The sequence below is a fragment of the Falco biarmicus genome, chromosome 6, assembly GCF_023638135.1.
Source record: "Falco biarmicus isolate bFalBia1 chromosome 6, bFalBia1.pri, whole genome shotgun sequence".
In the NCBI taxonomy this organism is placed as follows: Eukaryota; Metazoa; Chordata; class Aves; order Falconiformes; family Falconidae; genus Falco; species Falco biarmicus.
In genome coordinates, this window is record NC_079293.1 from 4,937,240 (window position 1) to 4,957,883 (window position 20,644).

At 44.0% G+C, this 20,644-nt stretch overlaps 1 protein-coding gene across 7 annotated transcripts in view; it reads left to right on the plus strand.

The window, feature by feature from the left end:
* The window catches only part of GABRR1 (gamma-aminobutyric acid type A receptor subunit rho1), a 36,273-nt gene extending 19,798 nt beyond the window's left edge, over positions 1-16,475 (plus strand). For 6 of the 7 annotated variants that reach the window (XM_056343609.1, XM_056343608.1, XM_056343610.1 and 3 more), the window contains 8 exons: positions 1,117-1,223; positions 2,599-2,666; positions 6,295-6,518; positions 8,620-8,702; positions 9,904-10,044; positions 10,502-10,654; positions 12,347-12,543; positions 13,344-16,475. In XM_056343609.1, coding sequence (XP_056199584.1) covers positions 1,117-1,223; positions 2,599-2,666; positions 6,295-6,518; positions 8,620-8,702; positions 9,904-10,044; positions 10,502-10,654; positions 12,347-12,543; positions 13,344-13,631 — 1,261 coding nt within the window. In that variant the 3' untranslated portion in view covers positions 13,632-16,475. The remainder of the gene's footprint in view (positions 1-1,116; positions 1,224-2,598; positions 2,667-6,294; positions 6,519-8,619; positions 8,703-9,903; positions 10,045-10,501; positions 10,655-12,346; positions 12,544-13,343) is intronic. The other variant, XM_056343611.1, reaches the window with a different exon arrangement.
* The last annotated feature ends 4,169 nt before the right edge of the window (positions 16,476-20,644 follow it).

Here is a 20,644-nt window from a genome sequence, read left to right on the forward strand (position 1 = left end):
ACCGATCATCTTTCTAAGATGCTCCATAGTCCAGATAAAGCTCTGCATTTGAGAGAGGAGTCACTGACAGCACTGCTGGCCTCTTAAGATTGTTGTATTGGCTTCTGTTGCTACAACTGCCCACCAGTCTGTGAGAAGTACAGCACGGCTAAGCAGTCGTATTTACGATGAGCTATATCTCAGGAATATATTTCCCACCAAGTTTCTTTGTTGTCCTGTTTGCCTTTAATCTGTTTCTGTCTTGTGCTTTGGATATTCGGAACAAGTGCCTCTCCGAGCATGCCATCTTTTCTCAAACTAAGAACCAGCAAAACCTTTCCTCCTGTTTTTGAGCCTTTCTGCCGCCCGAGCGGCTGGCATGCAGCTGGCTCTGAGGGTGGCAAGGCTTCACTTACACAAAGGAGCAACCAAGGAGCTGCTGTCACCACCATCGCTGTCAAAGCACTGGGGTGCTGAGCAGCATTTGGCACCTTGGATGTGGAGAGGGAGCAAAGCATCCTCTGCCCAGGATTTGGTGCAACTCCAACGGCTTCTGAAATGACCTTTCCAGGCTCTTTAATGCTCAGAGACCTCCCAGGTCTTTAACGCTCCTTTTCATCCTTGTTAGAAATCTGGGGCAGAAGCTAATCATTTTATCCCAAGTTAGGAGACGGCCTGCCTCCTGGCCTGGTTCCCAGCCTGTCTCCATTTTGTTCCTGGGCGACAGCCAGTGGCTTATTTGATATATTGTTTCCCTAATTCGTGGCCTCATGCCCCATGGTAACTCAATGTCAGAAATGCCTCCCCCTGTTTCCATTTCTCCACGTACCCACACACACAATTCCTCCAGCTCACACTTTTGAATTATTATCTCCAAACTGCTATAAACAGAGGTAATTTTACAGGGATGAAAAGTCGCCAAAGAAGTGTTTTCTCAGTGCCAGAACTATCACAGGTGCCTAAGCTGTATGTTGAGTGCAGGAATCATTGTTTAATGACATGCTGCCAACCACTGCAGGCAGTCACATCGTTACGGTCTAAGGGGCAAATGGTCTAAGGGGTAATGGAGCGAAGCGGGCGCGTACTTGTCACCGGCACTGCTCAGGGCTCATAGCTGTGCTTCTCTCCTCCTGGTAGCCCAATCCTAAAACGAAGCCCTGACATCACCAAATCTCCCCTGACGAAGTCAGAGCAGCTGCTGCGAATAGATGACCATGACTTCAGCATGAGACCAGGTTTTGGAGGTATGAAATGTGCCCAGTTGTCACTGCTCCTGTTATATACTGTCACTCCTTTATACTGTAACGTACTCAGGTGAACAGGCATTGTGAACACTGACAAGCAGAGCCTTTTCTGTCTCTAATTTTTGTCATTTTGTGTTGTGAATTCATTACATGCTTGGGGGGTTAAGGGTGCAGTGAAATAGCCTTCCTCTGATGAGTGAATAGTGTAGTCAAAGGCATGGAAATGAGAATACTGGCAATGGAATATTCCTGGTATTCAGCAACACTTCTAATAAAAATCTGCAAATACACCTTATGTTTATTCTCGGATGATGGGGAAATTCTAAGATTTCATCTTACTATGGTGATGTGCGTGCGTAATCACATCATGTAACACACTTACTGACCTGGCCATTTAATGTATAACACAAAATATTTTGACTGTTGCGTGCTAATGCTTGCTCACAGTTTTGTGGCTGTGTGCTAGAGCAACTTAAGCTTTCAGGGAAATGGATGAAGGAGAACACATTTTCTTTCAGCCCATCGGATTAGAGAATGTTGTAATTTATCTACCCTTTGTGGCTGACAGATGGTCATTCAAATCCAGGATACCATTATATACTCTGATGAAAGAAGATTTTATTGCTAAATGCTCAATATACCAAATACCAGCATGTTCAATTAATTTAAAAAGGTTTCAGTTTCATAGCAGTCTGCTAATGTGAGCATCATTTATCTTGACGGATCTTCTGTGCTGTAATTGCCAGAGGTATAAGAGGGGCTAGTCAGATCCTGGAGGAGGGAAAAAAGATCAAAATCCTTATTATGTGGGGTCACAGTCGGACCCTTCTCTCAGGAGCCGCAGGCTCAGTGGCACATGTCTGTGTCCTGCAACACATCCCTTCCCATCACCCTGCCTTTTCCACAGCCGAGCACTGAGCCATGTGAAAGTCAAATACACGGAGTAGCTCTTAGGGACGTTATTAGCCTGAGAGAGGTGCAGAAGTGAGGGAAAAATTTGGAGTAACTCTCCCACATTCCCATAGCTGAGCTGCCTCTGCTCTCCATGTGAATGGATGCTCTGCTGGGCATCCGTCTCACTAGCCCTGGACCCGAGCGCTAGAGCTAAAAGCAATTTAAATTGCTTTTAAATTTTGGAGGGATCCATGTAGGGTGACATAATAAAAAGAGAAGATCACTAATAGGTCAGTCTCATTGCTGATTTTGTTCACTATTAGGAGGGGTTTGTTATTAATTCCAATAATTTCTACTTTCTGTTTACTGTTGTTTCTGTTTCAGACTGAGCATCTGTTTTTATCTCTAAGATACAAAAGCCAGAGGATTGCTTTGTCTCACCAAGTTCATACTTTGTCAACTTTTAATTTTTTCCCCCCAGGCCCTGCAATTCCTGTCGGGGTGGATGTCCAAGTTGAAAGTTTGGACAGCATTTCTGAGGTGGACATGGTAAGAGTCACAGAAGGGCTAAAGTTAGGTGGCACCTCTGGAGACCATCTAGCCCAAACCCCTGCGGAAAGCAGGGCTGGCTGGAGCAGGCTGCCTGGGTTTGTGTCCGTAGGGTTTGAATACCTCCAGGAACAGACACCCCACAGCCAAGGAGGTAGATTCGGATTTGATCTGAATCTGCCAACAATTTCTTCTACTGACCTCATGCTACTGTCTTCCCTTGAAGCAGAAGGAAGAAATCTGATATTTTCTTTTCTCTAGGGCAAAATGCTACAACACTGCCAAGACTGTCCCAAAGGATTTGGGTTTTTACATTTTCTAAAGAAGTGATAACGCATTTAAAAGCTCTGAGGAGACCAGCTGATGTGTTAGTTTTAAGGCACTTCGACGACAGAGTCTCTTTGGCCATGTTCTGAGGTGGTCAGGGGCCAGCTAGCTCCCAACCAGAAGCTATGTAGCCATCCTGAGAGCAACACTGATTCAGACTGGGAACTACTGCTCTTGACAGGACAGCCAGAATGAACTTGGAGGGGAGAAGTTCCTCCAGAACTTGCCTTTGCTGCATTAGCAGTTGTACCACCCCTGCTGTGTGCTGAGGACCAGCATAAGGCTCTGTTGGTTCTTCCTGTGACCTCGCAGTGATGCTGAAGGAGGATTTCAGAGGCACGCAGGACTAATGCTGGTTCTCTGCACAGGCTAAATTCATGAGTGAGTCTCTGTCCCTCTTTTCCTACCATATAATTGGTAATGAGAAAATGGTCAGTTTTCAAATGCTCTCAAAGTGGTGTAGGTTTTTATCTTGATTTTTGCTATAGGGGCTTTTTTTCATCACAAAACACTGCTGAAAGTAAGGTGTGATGATTTCTGCAGGAGATTTTCCATGGGAAGATTATACATGCATAGATGATACGTAAACAACAGCCTGTGTAGGTGAGCAGGAGCACAGAAGGGAAACGAGAGATGGCCCTGAATGTACGTTGCAAGATATACACCAATTTTATCCACCCTTTCAAAATCCAGAGCTTGTCAGACCCACCTTGTTGGAGCATCCCCAGGCTCTTTGAGCAGCTCAGCTTTTGCTTTGGAAGAGAAAAAAAGAATCATACCCCAATACAAAATACTTTTCAAAATGTTTTGCTCGTTCAACAAAAGTATCAAACATCTCGGAAGCTTTCACAGAAAGCCCCAACTTCTCGGTGATCCTAATTAACAGCCATAGGGTTAAAGAGTCTGTGCCCAGCCTCCTCCTATGTCTAAGTCAGGAACACGGCTGTGCCAGCCCGGGCTCTTCTCACTGCAGCTATTTCAGCTTTTGAGCAGGTGATGCAGCCAACCGACCGCTCGCAGGGTACAGCAGGGTCGCAATGCTGAGGTACATCAGAGGGCACATTCTCCCCAGCCCCGGGGAGCCCTCCAGTTGTCACCCTGTCCCTGGTGCTCTTGGCACCCTGACCACCAGCCATGGGAACTCCAAGCTTTCGCTTCTCCTGGGATGGCCCCAGCCATTCTCGCTGATGAGAAAGCTTGTGAAGGTGGCTGGAAAGCCCCTGAAAAACTTTGGAACTTGAAAACAAAGGGAAAGAACTCAACATTGAGGATTTTGGCATTAAAATACAACCATTCCACTCATTTTTTAAGCAAGCATTATGATTTTGAATGACTTCCCCTGGGTTTTGAATACTGCCCCTGCTCCTCATTTAACACGGTGCTGCAACACCCAGTTTCATGGGAAAAGCATTGTGTTGCCTTGGGTTAAAAAAGCATTCAGGGTCAATTTTTGCCTGTTTGCAAAATACTGATGGAGACGACTTTGTATTGTTGGAATTAATTATTTTTAATTCTTGCAGGGTTATAGAAAAACAGCCATGGCGCTTTGCAAGATTGTTGCTTGCTTTTTAAATGAAGAGAGATCAGTGACAGAGATATTCACTGTCTAATAAATTTAAGCTTGAGGGGTTAGATATATCAAACTTTTCCTCTTTTCTCCTACTTTCTATTTGCAAGAAAGTGGTAAAATAATAGAGGCCATTATAAATTTAGGATGTCACAAATCAGAATCTTGTTGTCTAATTAGTTAAAATTTTTATAAATACCTATTATGGGCCAATGACCCTGAAATTAACAGAGCTTTTGCAGGATGTGTGGGACAGCTGTTTTACCTGGAGGAAAGATGGGAAGAAGGAAAAAACCAGATTGTTACCCAGGATTGGAAATTCATTTGCAGGCACAATGGGAGAGCTAATAGTGTCTCTGAGAAATGGACCAAAAGAAGAGGGAGATATTATATAGTTGTTGCTTGATGAATTTTTAGATGATGCATTGTAAAATATTGTGCCTCCCGGTTTAATAGTCTAAAAGCAGTATTAATAGATATTTCCTAATGAAAGCTAACAATATTTTATTTTTCCACAGCAACCATAAATATAACTTTATGCAAAAAAGTGAGGCATTGACTTCTCACTGAAGAGCAAACATCTGTGAGTTTATTACTGTTTAAAGGACACATTAACACACAGGAGTCAATGTAAAAGGTTTCCCAGAACAATCTTCTCTAAATTTGAATACAGAGAAAAGATGTTAAAGAACACTATAGAACAGATCAAATGGAAAAGAACAAATTACATACATGGTCAGTGGCTTTGGGAGCTTCAGTTGGATGCAATAGAAAGCATTTCCAAGGATTATATTGGCCTCTAGTGTAATAATAGCATGGGCTGCAACTAACAAATCACTTCTGAAAAAAGAATGCAGAAGCCCCCATATTTCAAAATGCTGGGAAAGTGTTGTGGAAAAAAAATTCAAGGGTAGAATAATTTCAAAAGAAACCACCCCAAACCCATCTGAGTTCCACTGCCCCAGATACCACGGCAGCTGGTCAGTCTTAGAGATGTCCCTCAGTTCATGAGCGATATATTATGCTGCACTCAAAGATGCCATGCTTATAAACATTTGTGCGTGAGCTTATCTTCATATGTGTGAGGGCTTCTTTGGAAATCAAGGCAAAGGCAAACCCGAATGTACGGACCTCTGGGGTCTGACTCCAAATACAACACAGCTCAAAGGGAAGGAGCATGGCTTGGATCTAAGAGTAGGATTGTGGTGAGAAAGAGTACAAAGCCCCCCATTTTGGTCAAATATCAAATCAAAAAGATTTCAGTGGCCGTGCTGGAGCAAAAGGTTCCTCTGCAGCATGCTCTTCCAGCTGCTTGGGGGAAGGCAGCTGCCGGAGCAGCGTGGAGGGCAGCGCAGACAGCAAGTGTTTCTTCATGGATGGTTCCTGATGGGCAGCATCCAGAAACACATGGCGGGTTAAGTGGTCAGCAGCACCCTGTGCCTGCCGCTGCCTCGGCATGTCTGCCTTTTGGTCACTGGAATGGCCCGAAGACAGCACAATGCAACATTTGCATTCCAGAGATGGATTCGCCCCCTGGATGGCCTCTGATTTCTGAACCCAGTAAGTGGGTCTGCTCTGAGGAATAAACAAGCTGCAGCCAGTCGTTCCCCCTGCAGCTCAGGGAGCGGCTGTGCCTTCAGAATGGTGCTTCACAGCTCGCGGTTTGTCCCAGAGAGGAGAAATCACTGCTATGCCGATAAGGGGTAAGTGGTGACACAAGTGTGTTCGTTGCAGGACTTCACCATGACACTTTATCTGAGGCACTACTGGAAAGACGAGAGGCTGTCCTTCCCCAGCACCAACAACCAAAGCATGACATTTGACGGCAGGCTGGTGAAGAAGATCTGGGTCCCTGATATGTTCTTCGTCCACTCCAAGCGCTCCTTCATCCATGACACCACGACAGACAATGTCATGCTGCGGGTCCAGCCAGACGGGAAGGTCCTTTATAGCCTCAGGTAAAGCTGCATTCAGTCAGCGTGAGCTATTAGTGCAGTGAGAGGGAAAGCGGTTTGATTCCTGCATTGTGTTTTGGCATGACTGCATACTAAAAAATAAAATAACAAAGAGAAACGTGCTGACCATCCACAGGCATCTGAGCCCCTGCGCAAATTCAGTAAGTGCCTGGCGCAGGAAGCCAATTTCTCTGCCAGCGTTGCTGGTTCCACCAGCGTCCCTTCGCCTTGTGTGCCTGGTTAGCCCTGCTCCTGCTGTTGGGAAGCTGTGGCCAGATGTGGCAGTCCCCTGGGGCAGCTCACCGGGGACCAGCAGGCTGCCAGCCCCGCAGGGCACAGCTGAAGAGGCGAGGCACGATCTGAGGAAGAGGAGAATGTCTGGCAATAAACAGAAATCTAGGGCAGCTATAGCTAAAGACCTGTGGAGGTCTTTAAGGGCATGTTAGACAGCAGCCTTAGGAGTGGCACAGGTAGAGATGGGCCCGCCACGAGGTGAGAAGATCAAGTCCTCAGCGTGCCAGGGTGTTTTATGATTTTATGAAAGGAAGGCAAACAAAGAAATTCTTGATTCCCTGTGGGTTATCAGTTTGACAAGAATTTTCTTGTTCTCTGATATTTTTATCTTTACTGTTGATGGGAATTCACACCCTGAACAGTGTCTACCTTCTCATTATTAAAGCCTTTTCTTCACTCAACATATTAGACAAAGTTCAGGTGTTACTTAGGCCTTTCCAAAGTTGCTCAGGTCCATAGTACAATAAAGAAAGGACAATAAAATGACATAATGTTCACCTATAGCATGCGTGTCTATATACCTTTTCATTTAGCTGCATGACACCAATCATCTGTGTTGCAAGCATTTACAGTTGTCTAAAGAAGATGGGAACAGGAGGCTATCAAACTACTCAGATCCTCCCATGCACGGTCTTGTGCTTAGACAACTGTCCTGTACAAAATGGTGGTGAATGTCTTGAATAGCAAATTGACAGAGTTTCATTATTTTATTCGGTGGCAGCTGCAGGTTGGAGCGCTTTAGGAGTGCTGGGGAAGTATGAATGCCCGTCTCCCCTTAACAGCAAATGGGTCGTTGCTGCCTGCCCGCCTTTGCTAAATGTCTTTGCCTGTAAATTGTATTTTATCTTGGTATCTGTCTTTCTAAGGTTCTTTGTCAGACTTTGTGTTCTCTTGTCTTGGAAACGACTGTACACCTCAGTGGCACCTAAACAACAAATCTGAGCCAAGAACTTTCACTCCAAGATTAAATCCAGATAGGAAAGCAACATCAGCAGGAACGCACAAATGCAGAAGGACTACTAACATAAGGGACTGCATTGTGCTTTTATCATTATGTGACAGATGTCTGCCTACCATTAGCCTTGCTATAATTCATTAATTCTTCCCCCATTATGATTTCTATTTCTATTTTCATTTACTTCCCTAAAGCTCAAGCCAGTTGAGTCAAGATCTATGGATGCTTCCAGTGCAAACATAAATTGTGCTCTCAAAAATGAGACGATCAGACTGTAGGAAGACTAGAGCTTTTGATCGATGGGGCAGAGCATTTCAGTGGTCTCTGCATACCAGCTCCAGCCCTAACTCGAGGCGCTGCATGTGTACTCTGGTGGCTGGTACCCATGTGTCATCACTGGGTTCTCACTGAGCACCTGGAAATTCACTGTGTGCAGAGAAAACTACCTATTACCCTCATGGCACTACGAGAGCTTTGATAAAATTTTGATGGAAATTATTTTACTGCACAAGGCAATTGTTGAAAGCACAGATCTCTGCAGAGAGATACTTGCTGGTAGCCGAATAGAAAAAAGTGCCCTCTCTGCCCTTTCCCATTTTCTTCTCCAGCACTTTTGTGATCTAGTAGCAATTTGTAATGGCCTAACTTTCTAGTCATTGTTTCTAACACTAGTTTGCTGAGATGAAATGGCTTTTAACTAAAGGCTAATGTCTTTAGCTGAATGGAAGGTATTTATTTTCAGTGGACTCTTACTGGCCAGGTAGTTACTTAATAAAAACCCAAACTCACAGCTTTACTATTTTTCAGTTGCATAAGAAGACAATTTTTTAATGGAGTGGTTTTTATTATTCCTAGAGTTACAGTAACAGCAATGTGCAACATGGATTTTAGTCGCTTTCCCCTGGACACACAGACATGTTCCCTGGAGATCGAAAGCTGTAAGTAAAACAGAGGTATAGGGGAGCTAAGGGCTGCACCCCATGGTCACCCAAAATGTATTTAATTGTATCAATAATTATGCCAATAATTGAACTGCTGCTACATTCATGGGAGCTCTACCCAAAGTCAGCAGGCTTCAACATTAAGAAAAACTCCCTGCCCGTATTTTTTCACTAGCCTTAGATGGCATTTGCAACAACGTAGTGTTCTTAAAGACCAACTGTGAGCACTGTCTGGCCAGCATCCCTGAGAGCCAGCTAGCCTGTCATGCTGCCACCCCGTCCCCAGAGGACCAAGGCCACTTGCCTGCAGGTCAGCAGTCTCCAGCAGCACCCGCTTGCCCAGGTGCCCTCAAACACATAAATAAATAGCCCTGTGCCCTTCATGTGCCCCATCTGCTCATCCATGGTGTAGAAACCATGATGAGACAGTGACATTAATCACCTTCCTCTTATGTTTCTTACAGCTATTTGAGGTAAACCCAGCTTACACCCACATGTAGCTCCTTTGTCCAAAGTCTGACACACATATGAATGGCTAGATTCCGTACAGCAACATTTTAAACTTTTAGCTTTTTAGGAGGTTCTTTCTTCTCCTTTTTAAGTTTGCAGTAAGAAATTATAATCTTAATTCTGTTTTAGTACATTGAAGTGTGATTTTTTCTCCCCGTCTGGGAAGAGCTGCTACTAAACCCATCTGAAAGGATTAACATTTACTGTATTTGTACGTATTAGAAAACCAAGAGCTGTAATGTTCATGTGTGATCACAGGCAAGCGTTTTTCCTCCTGCATGCCTCAGACTATTGATAGATTGTTCCTCCCATTACCCCAAGCATTCTCTTTTCTCACATCTCCTTTCCTTTGCTTTGGATTTTAGGATGTTCACAGGGGACAATTTTTCAAGTTCTGGTGTGGTGGGTTACCTGACACACATATTGTGTGTGCAAAATTATGATTAGAGAAACAGAAGGGTTTACAAAGTGCACCAGGCATCAGGCCTGAGGGCTGTGACAATGAACTAGCCCACTCCTTGCCACAACCATACCCCTCAGCGGCGTGGCTCTCAGCTAGGTGGTGGCATTTAGCCTTTTCAGCCAGGACCTCACAGGTAGCCTGGAAGGTGTGTGGGCACACCCTGGGCTGTGGGTGTGATAGCAACTGGCTCGGTGCACTGCACTGAGGTTTGCTCTGCTCCCCTAGATGCCTACACTGAAGATGACCTCATGCTCTACTGGAAGAATGGGAATGATTCCCTAAAAACAGATGAGAGGATATCGCTGTCCCAGTTCCTGATCCAGGAGTTTCACACCACCACAAAACTCGCCTTTTACAGCAGCACAGGTGGGTGCTGGAGTGCTTGTCAGAGAGCGGGCTGGGGGAAGAAGTGCAAACTGTTTCCCTTGACCTTGACCATGGCGGATTGTCCACTGGGAGGTTTCCCTGTGGCCCATCAGACCTGCATCTCTTCTATGCTGAGGCTGCTGTCCCTGCCACAGACTTCCATCCTGATGGTTATGGAGTCAGAAAGACAATCCCTCTTCAAGATCACAAGCCTTAACATGAATTAAATTCCCTGAGTGCACAGGTTATGTTATAAACTCTGGAAGATATGGTCCTGAGAGACACTTTGATAGCTGGTTCAGTAACGAGTCTTTTCTGTACATTGCAATGATCAGTGGTCATTAACTGTGTTTTTCTAAAAGAAAATGAAGTGCTATTCCCCTGATGCAACATTGCCTTATCTGAAAGTAGTTTGATGTTGTTGTGACTTCTCTTTTTCCTTCTCTCTGTCATACAGGATGGTACAATCGCCTCTACATAAACTTCACTTTACGCCGACACATCTTCTTCTTCTTGCTCCAAACCTACTTCCCCGCCACCCTCATGGTCATGTTGTCCTGGGTGTCCTTCTGGATCGATCGCCGAGCAGTTCCTGCCAGAGTCCCACTAGGTAAAAACAATCTTGTAGTCAGCAGACCTAAGGGACAATTGCTGCAACTGCAGCCTTGACCATCAAGCTGAAATCCCGTGCCATGCGCTTCCCCCACATTGCCTTGTGGCATGGAAATCAGCTGTGCCACAGGTGTGTCCCCCGTGCAGGGGACTGGTCGTGGTATAAACTCTCCATCTGCCCTGTGGTGACAAGCGAATCGCCCTCCCTGCTTGCGCAAGCACTGGCTGCATGTGGTGCAAATCAGAGAGCAAACATCCTGCTCTGCTTTTATTTCTGTTAACAGAGACGGGGCACACACAAAGCCAAGTGTCGGTATCCTTCAGCGACTTCAGCAAGAGAGGTGAAAATCAGTATTAGCAGCCCTGGCAAAATTTCAGTTTATCGAGTTCTGCCAGAGGAGAGAGGGTGGAGGTAGCAGAGTCAGCTGAGCCGCACTCTTCAACTTGTTAAATGAGTTTACAGTGCAGTGTGAGGGATTCCGCTTCCACTTTTGCAGCACCTTTCAGACAGATGCAGTCATATGTCGGTCACCATGGGAGCACCACTAGGATATGGACATAAATCTTCTTCTGAAGTGGATGCTTTGGCCTTAGCAAAGTTTGTGGGTTTGCAGCCTTCGAGCCCAAGCTTGCTTCTGCTTATTCCAGGCAACACACCTGAAGACTTCATCTATTGTTAAAATCATACTCCTCAGTGGAGAGGATACATATAGGCATAACAGAGATGGCAACGGGGCAGTTATCCATGTCTGTGTTTAGGAACAACATCCATTGCCTTGAGACATCACTAAAAGGAGCATAAGGGTTTGGGCCACGGCTTTTCAGAAGATGTAGGGACTGCCTTTAGCAGTACTTGTTAGCACTTAGATACTACTGTAAATTCAGCCCTTTGTGCTTATACACATAATCTCAACTTTCAAAGGGATCATTAATGTGACATAATTAGCCCCTGTCACAAGAGGGTCACAGAGAGCCTCCCTCAGAGCCAGGATGACACCAAACTACATGGACGCCTGCCCTGCTGATGCGTTCGTTGTGCTTGCCCATGGCATAACGCCGGGCAGCATTGCCCTATGGAGCCCCATTCCTCTGGCTCCAGGGAAAGCACAGACCATGCAACAGAGCTGGCTAGTGACTTCCCCCGCAGCAGGACTTCCCTGGAGCAGATGGAAAACACAGGCCTGGGGAAAGTGGTAGAAGCAGCAGCGGCAGCTGGGATTCACTTGTGCCCCTGTTGCGGGAGGGCTGAATTAGAAACTGAAATACTCAGAATCATAAAGTCATAGAACAACTTGAGTTGGAAGGGACCCATAAGGATCATTGAGTCCAACTCTGTGTACTTGTACGCCTCCAGGCACTGTCCTGAGCCTGGAGACAGGGTGTAGCCAGCGCAGGGTCAGAGTGCTGCTGCCTGCCCACGGGGTGGGAGGCTGGTGGTGTGGCAAGAACAGGCTATCAGCACCCTGAAGACCAGAAGTAGAGCTGTTTCCACTGAAAAGACAAGAAAACCCCAGTTAGAAATCAGGGCTGCCTGGACCCTCCTCCTCAGGCAGTGAAACCCACTGCCCAAATGTGAAAAACAATACTGCAAGGTAAATTCAGGTGTCAAGAAATTGCAACGACAGCGGTATTTGTGATGAAGAGTCTGGTTTGAAAGTGTCTTACAGTCTCTCTGTTGGTGTATTCCCAGGGATCACCACCGTGCTAACCATGTCCACGATCATCACTGGGGTGAACGCCTCCATGCCTCGTGTTTCCTATATCAAAGCAGTGGACATTTACCTGTGGGTCAGTTTTGTGTTTGTCTTCCTCTCAGTGCTGGAATACGCGGCTGTGAATTACCTGACTACGGTGCAAGAGCGGAAGGAGAGGAAACTGCGGGACAAGGTGAGGTTTTCTGTCTCCAGTGCAGCTTCATGCCCCTGGGAAAGGTTTGCAGCTACAGCGTGCTGCCCTCAGCTGCCGGGGGAGGATGCGCTGTGTACAAAAAGCTGCCAGCAGTGAGGCGTTCCAGGCTGTACAGATTCGCTACAGCCAACCCGCACCCAAGCTCGCTGCTCTTTCTTCAGAGTCCGAGGACGCCAACTCCCTCTACATATAGGCCTCCAGTGTCTGTATAAATGGGATAAATTTTAGGATTTTTCCTTTAAACATTTTTTTATACTGCAGATCCAAACATGTGAATAGCACCAGATGGATACTCTGCCCTGGGTTCTGGATAACACAGCAGATACACGCCACTTTTCTCCAGGCACGGTCTAAACTTACACAACGATCCAAATTTCCTCCTTCTGCCTTTGTTACATTACATTATAACCATCCAAAATTTCAGCCTAAGCTTCTCTCTCCCAACAGGGCAAGCTCCATATATTCCTCCTTGTGGTTTCCCTCTGCTCTTTCCTCTGATTTTCTCAGCTTCAACCTTTATTTACACCCCGATAGCAGCGCTTAAGCCAAATGAGCTTTTCCACAGACAGCCCTGCACTCCCCCTGACCACGCTGTGTCTTGCAGACATGAAAAGGAGAGGGAAAAATCACTGCCCAGCACCATCCTGTCGTTCTCCTTTCTGTGTCCCAGCAGCCTGAATTCCCCAGGCTTGTCCCCTCTACTTTTGTAAGGGGAAAAGGGATGTCTGTGCATCTCCAGACACGACTCAAACCCACCCTGCACCTGCTTGTGCCCACAGCTTCCCTGCGCGTGCAGCCTGGCCCAGCCTCGGCCCATGATGATGGACGGCAGTTACAACGACGGCGATGTGAGCGAACTGGGGCACTACGTGTCTGAGAACGGGGACAAACAAGACCGAATGATGGTGCAGCTGGCGCTGGGATCCGAGAGGGGCTCAGGCAGGAGGAAAAACCAGAGATACGTCAGCATGCGCATCAACACTCACGCCATTGATAAGTACTCCAGGATAATATTCCCTGGTGCATACATTCTATTTAATTTGATATACTGGTCCATTTTTTCATAAATATATGTAACTTCTGTAGTCACAGAGCATCGTGACATTAAACGAAAGTACAGTCTTATAGGCTAACAGAAAGAAAATGAAGAATTATTTTAATGGAAGGAAGATTGACTTTCTTTTTCCAGGATTTTTTTTTATTAGATGCAATTTATCTGTGGCATAAATAATTGTACAAGTTTCGCATTTCAGCAAAATATAGGATATACAGTCTAAAATTTTATACTTATTTGAAGCTGTGCTATGTTTCTTCTTGTGCCTCGCAGGCCACTGTAAACTGTTTTAACAAGTGACTATAATTGCCAGTTGCTTATATATGGTGCATCCTCCATTCTGTGCCCCTGAAACCCTAATTCTAAGTACCTGAGTGCATGCATACTCCTCTCAGCTCAGCAGAGTTATCACGTACAATACCAATAAATACAAGAATACACAAATACTTGTGTGTTTGCAGGATGAGGTCAGAAAGGGTCATCACAAACAGAAAACAGCCAGTACCGGGAAACACATTATTGATGGCTACAGCTTGCTTGCACTGCTTAACGCATGCTGCCCTAGCAGTACTGCACTGACAAGTCCACGTAGGAATACTTTCAGAGTTTTTAAAATATTTTTTTTTAAATTTGACTTGCAATGTGCATTTACTAAGGAATGAACAAAAGCCAGGCTTCCTGCTGTGCTAACCAAATCCTCTGGGAAACACAGGAGATCTCCTTGGACCTGCTTATTTGGGTCAGTGGGAGTTTTGCTCTTGAGTTTTCTACAGGAGGAAACAGATTGCTCTACAAAATGATACAGTGAAGACAAACAGGTGTCTATGAAAAGAATTAAACTACTTCAGGAGAAGCCTCTTTTCTCTGAGATAGCCTGGACATTCCTGGTCTGTACAGCCTGAGAACCTGTTGCAGCCTGTAAAGCCACCAGTAATTGTACTTGCTTCCAGGAAAAGCCCAGTCCATCTGTTTTTAGTAAAAGCGTAACAGAAAGGTGCTCAACAGCTGACAAAGCAGTAGTAAGGACTTTATCTTTGAGTTACTAAAGAGACCATGCCGAAAAAATTGGGCTGAAGTAAAAAGGAGCTCCTACCATGAGACAACAGCTCCCTTGCAGACCCAGGTAGAACTCACTGACTGGTTTTCACACTGTGTCATGCCCCTGGCACCCTGCAGCCGGCTGTGCTCTTAGAGCAGGGTCAGCACCTTCCAGGGCAGAAGCAAGAAGACGCATCTGGTGCCGGGGGCACTCAGCAATGGCTTAAGTCCCAAGCCTCCATCACAGTTTCTGCAAAGCAGCCAGTCAGCATAAATGTTCCGTGTGGAAAAGGCAAAATCTGTAATGGAGAAGTAATAAAATATTTCAGGAAAACAAGAATTGGTTGGATGGAGTCAGGGGCCTTTACAATACTAGGAGCACCAAAGGTGTCTCAGAAACCACGGACATTTAGTTGGTCTGCTGCCATGTGTTACACACCTACATCCACAAAGCTAACTGTTTGGATTAACAGGACTTTGAACACATGCACGCTTTTGCACACAAGTACAAAATTCATTATTCCCTGCACAGCAGATGCTGTTGTCTTGACAAGCACAACCGGTCTGAGAATCAGACCAAAGCAGCAGTGTCTCCAAAAGGGAAGTGAATCTCCTTACATGAAATCCACCCTGGCCTGACTGATCTGCCACTCTACCATTAGGCTTGTGACACAGACATTGTACTTGTTTGAAGGCTGCTGGTTGTTGCTTTGATTTCCCATGTAAATAAATGTCACATAAACAAACTCAGCATTTCTTACAACTGCTGAAATCCTGACCTACATAACTATGTACGCTCACCTTGCACTTACAGCCTACACTCCACAGGTAAGGCAATGAAATCACAAAAGCTAAAAATCACTAAAAGACACACCCACCCGTAAGATAGTTTTAGTACTTATTTCTACATAGCTTTTTTTCACATACACATATTACCTTCGCTTCATTTTATCAAGTTTCCTTCATATCATGTTATTTTCCAGTAGGTTTTTCCAAGAGATTAAAAAAAAATACCTGTTTTCTTAAATCATAAACATTTCAGTCAAACGAAGGTAGAAAGGTCACTCTGGCAAAAGCAGAGGAAAGGCTGGCCACCAGGTTTGGCCACCTTATTCCAGTGGCACCTTCTCCAACAAACAGCTCCAAGATTTCTTGGGTACTGCTTGCACAGGATCGTATCTAGATTCTCCGTATTGTAAGAAACCATTTATTTCTACAATTTAAGCACACCACAAAGAGGAGCGCCAGATTTTACAGTAAGCTGTCCAGCTTCTTAAGCTTAATGCTATGTAGTTTGCTGCAGTACTGTACATTCCTTTGTAGGCTCATTAATCCCATAGTACATACATTATTTGGCATCTGACTAGTATATTGAGGGAGATTGTGAAGACACAAATGGCAGCTGGACTTTCAAATTCCCTGGCTTTCAGCAGGACACTGGTTTCTGTCTTCTCATGTGATTTTCAAAGTTTCTCTCCCAGCACATCTCCCTGAACAGACTCCTCTCAGCCTCCATGTTTGGACTCACATTGTTAATTTACTTGTCTTTTATCTGGGAAACTCTAGTGCCTTTTCAGTCTTATATAGATGTATTCTCCAAGTACAGCATGTGTCATATACAGCCAGCGTTTGCCATCAGCTGTACTCACTGAACATACTTACATACACAGTTATTTGGCTTTTAAGCTTTTCGTGTACGGTTCCTTTATCCAATCATTAACAATCTGCTCCTTTCCATGTCCACAATAAATTAGTGATTTGGTTTTGTTTATTTCTAGAAACACTCAAAATCACAATAAAACTTCGCATTTGTACAGCATTGTGTGTTTTCTACCTTCAAAAGAACAATCTCCGTGAGTTTATACATGTACGCAAGACCTTTTGCTCAGGACTCGAGCCAGCCAAATACCAAATGTCCTTAAATCCTGTGACACTGGTAGGGCTGGAGAGCCCTGGGATTTCACAGGCAGGGCTCTGACAATCAGCCTGCACACACTCAGAATCACCGAGAAGGTGACATTAAGCTTTCCACCCCAGACCGTGTGCTACAGCCCTCACTCTTCATGCCTAGGGTGATACTCTGCAACAAAATTCAGACCAATTCCTTGGAAGTTAGCCCAAAGCCCAGCCTGGGATGATGCTGTTTTTATAAGTCAAAGGGTATTGGTAGGTCCATGTGGATTATGGATAGACAAGTTCTGCCTGTAAGCATGTCTAGGTTAAGAGCTTTGGAAACTGAAGCCCTTAATAGTCTTTAAGGATGCTGATAATTACTGATAGGGCAAAGCAGCAAGGAGGCAAACTGCGGTCAGCAACAGACAATAGTGAAAAGGCATGAGGGAAGATCAATCTCTCCTTCCCCAGTAAAAAGATATTCTCATCATTGTATCATTAGATGTCCACCCACACGCTGCATGTCCAAGTAAGCAATGCTCAGTACAAACCAGCCCCAAATTACCTGCAAGCCCTGATGAGCAAGCAGAAACCCCTGGGATGCCCCTCTCCTGTACTTGCTCATATGGCAACATGGTATTTGATGGGCCACTGAAGCAGCAGCACAGAGAACTGAAAAGCAGCTGTGAGGCCACCCACGCCACATGTTCCACAACGGGACACAAGTAGCTCAGTGCAGTACAGCACAGGATGGCCAGCCATTCAGGCCCCAAAGCAAATCCACGACAGCCAAACTGCAGAGCGTGAAGGAAGCTCCAGTCTCCAAGAACCTGAAGTATATATAAAACAGGGAAACAACTCCTGATGAATTTTAAGTACTTATCAGTTACGAAACATGACTCCAGCACTGTACTTCTGATGAAGATGTACTACATTTGTGTGCTTTTATCCTTCAACAGGGTCTTGAGAAGCTAAGTAGAGAGGAGCAATTCTACATTTCCAGTTATCTTTGAGACTAAACAGCTGAAAAGATAACTTTGAATAGGTGCTCTAGAGCAATGAAAAATGCTAGAACTGTATAAACAGCCAGTAAGATTTTCCACAACCACGTGGACTTCATTCTTTCCTGGGACCAAAGCATTTGGCTTCTCACTGTATTTTTAAATAAGGACATTCAGATGCAGCTGTGGCTGAGAAAATCCTTGATGAGTTCGTCAGATACTTTTGGCTTCCATTAGTGCCTAAAGCAATCTAAAACAGCTGCATTCTTACCCAACTTTGGCCTAGCAGAGAGTTTGGGTAAGAGTTCTTGAGGGATGCACTTTTGCTCCCTAATAAAAACAACAAAATGTGGGTGCCAGCAGCAGTCAACCAAAGAGGCTGGCAGACAAAGGCTCTGTGGAGGGCTGCTACTTTCACAACCAGGAAATAGTAAACCTTGGGAAAAATAATGAAATCATGTAGGCTGACTTTTTCTTTGTTTTAAGATCATTTAATCCTAAACACTTTGCTCTAAATAAAAACCTGTTTCAAAGAACGTTGTTAGCAAGTTAGAAGATCACTCAATGAATACTAGACCAAGACTTCAACAGCTACTGTGTTACAACTCTTCATCACAGGAACAGCCTTGCTCTCCGTGACTGCAATCAGGCAGAGAGCACTCTTGACATCGGGAGCAAACTGATAGCAGAAATACGACTCACCAGAACGTAAAGCTCCTTCCCATTTACTGTTTGAAAAAAGGCTGCTGGACCCTTCTACACCAGGTAGTATAACTCAGCAGGTTACAAGTTCTCTCCTTCCAATCTTTCCCTGAGAAGAAATCCATCACAATTTATAGTTTATTTTTTTGTTTTGTTTTAAACCAAGCATGTAAGTACTCAAGTTCTAGGACAGATATTAAATAAAGAAGCACTGTACCTTGATAGGTTGGCAGGTGCTTTAATGTCTTCACAAAGTCTGGACATAATCACCTCCTCCTTAAACAGCTGTGATTTGCTATCAGCTGTCCAGAATCATTTTAGCAATTACAGTTTATTACCTACACATTTTGATTCATTGTTAGAACTACTATTCTCAACAAATATTCTGAAACTACAAACAGCTTGGGGAAGATGACTGCAGTTAGGGTAATTTAAAAAACATGTCAAATACTTTCATACACATGTGATTTATGAGCACAAATTACTGAAAATTAAAGTGAGTTTTATTCCCACAGGAAATAAATTTTTCATACATAGTGTCATTATGAACATTAAATCCCAAACCGCTTTAGTTCTGGACCTTAGGAATGAACATTGAGGCACAAATTGGAATTAACTTGCCTGACGAAGCTAAAGTCACCATCCTTGGAGGCTTCCAGGATTCAGCAAATGAAGTCAGCCTCACCTTACCTACTGCTTCAAGCTGGAGGTTGGACCAGGTTTAGCTTAACACAGGTCCTCCAAGAGAGCCTTCCCAAGCAGCATTCCTATTATTCTATTTCTACCATGTTTTAATAGTTAGAGCAGCCCTAAGATTAAAGGCTACCATTAAATACTGAATTTGAAAAGCATTAATCCTCACAAAAAACCTGCTCACTACAGCAGACCAAAATGGAAAGCTTAAAACACCCTCACTCTAAGATAATCATACCAAACTAAGGAAAAAAAATAATCAAAACATGCTATTCAAATGGCTTCATGCAGCATCCCAATATTAATCAAAAGACAAGAAAATTCAGTCACAATTAAACTGCTTTATTGATATCAACTCATCTTTAATCAGTACCTCCATTTAATTCCAGCAATGATTACAACAAAACTAAAACATGCATTTAGTACAGAAGTGTTTAATTAAATTATCTTGAACAAGATGCAGCCAATGTCCAGACTAGCTGGCTAAAGAGAGCCAAGAAGGCTGCAATGCACATCAGCTTTTAGGAAACACAACAGTGCAGCATCTACCACTTAGGATCCCAACACCCCGTCCTAAAAACGGCAAAGCAAGAACTTTGGCAGTTCATACAGGGGGGAATAAAAAGCCACATGTGGTAAGGAAATTCATAAACCAGCTTGTTAACCTAGTAGAACTTCATGAATTGTCATTTGAGTCTGAGACCTGGCAAGGCAGGGTTTAAATTGGAAGTTAAGGACAAAGCTCCTCTGATAAACCTTGGACCAAATTTCAATTGGGTTCAGCATCCAGCTTAGTATCCTGGATGTGCCTATAGCTCAGAGTTCAACCCTCATCCGCTTCACGCATTTATTTTTCAAAAACTTCTGCTAATGAAAGCAAGGATACTGGTGTAAGAACCATCCTGTAACCTGGAATACTTACAGCTATGCTCAGTGCTTCAAATAACGGGCTTTAATAGAAAACAAATCCCTTTAATTGTTCCACTAGTTCTTACAAAAAGATATCCAGTTACATTAAATAGTGTCTTTGGAAAAAGGAAGTATCAACAGACAGCCTGTGTCTTGCTATCATAAGCACAGAGACTGAAGTATCAGACAGTCAATTTATGTCATTTACACTGTCTACGTGACACAAGCCAGACTAGCCATGCTTTTTTCCTTCTAAGAAAGAAAGGAAATACAATTCTTAAATAGCAGCTGGAGACCTGTGCTTAAAGAACGTGCAGAAATGCAGAGGAAGTGCACAATTAAACCAATATAAGGAATCTGGAGATTTTTTGAAATTAAAAATTGAATATAGGAGTTAATAAAATACATATTCTAATTATAAGTCTAGAGTTTACCATTTAGAGACTAGCGCTGTTAAAGTCTTCTGAATTTTTTTTCGGGTATTCTGACTTCCTGGAGAATACAGTTTGCCCAACTTCTTTGCAGAAGCTCACTGTAATACTGATGTGTCAGAAAACGTTAACCACTAAGCTGCTTTTTCACTCAGTCTGTCCATTGACTCAGTAATTTGTATGTGAACAAAAGATTAGTTCCTTCTCTATGTGTTCACATGATCCTTTAATAAGTGAATTAAAAATAATTCCTAACATGCTTGAACACAGAACACCACCTAGATAAAATCTGCAATATTAACATCTCTGAGAAGCAAAACAAAGTAGAAAAGATTAAATAGATTAATCATGCAACAGAG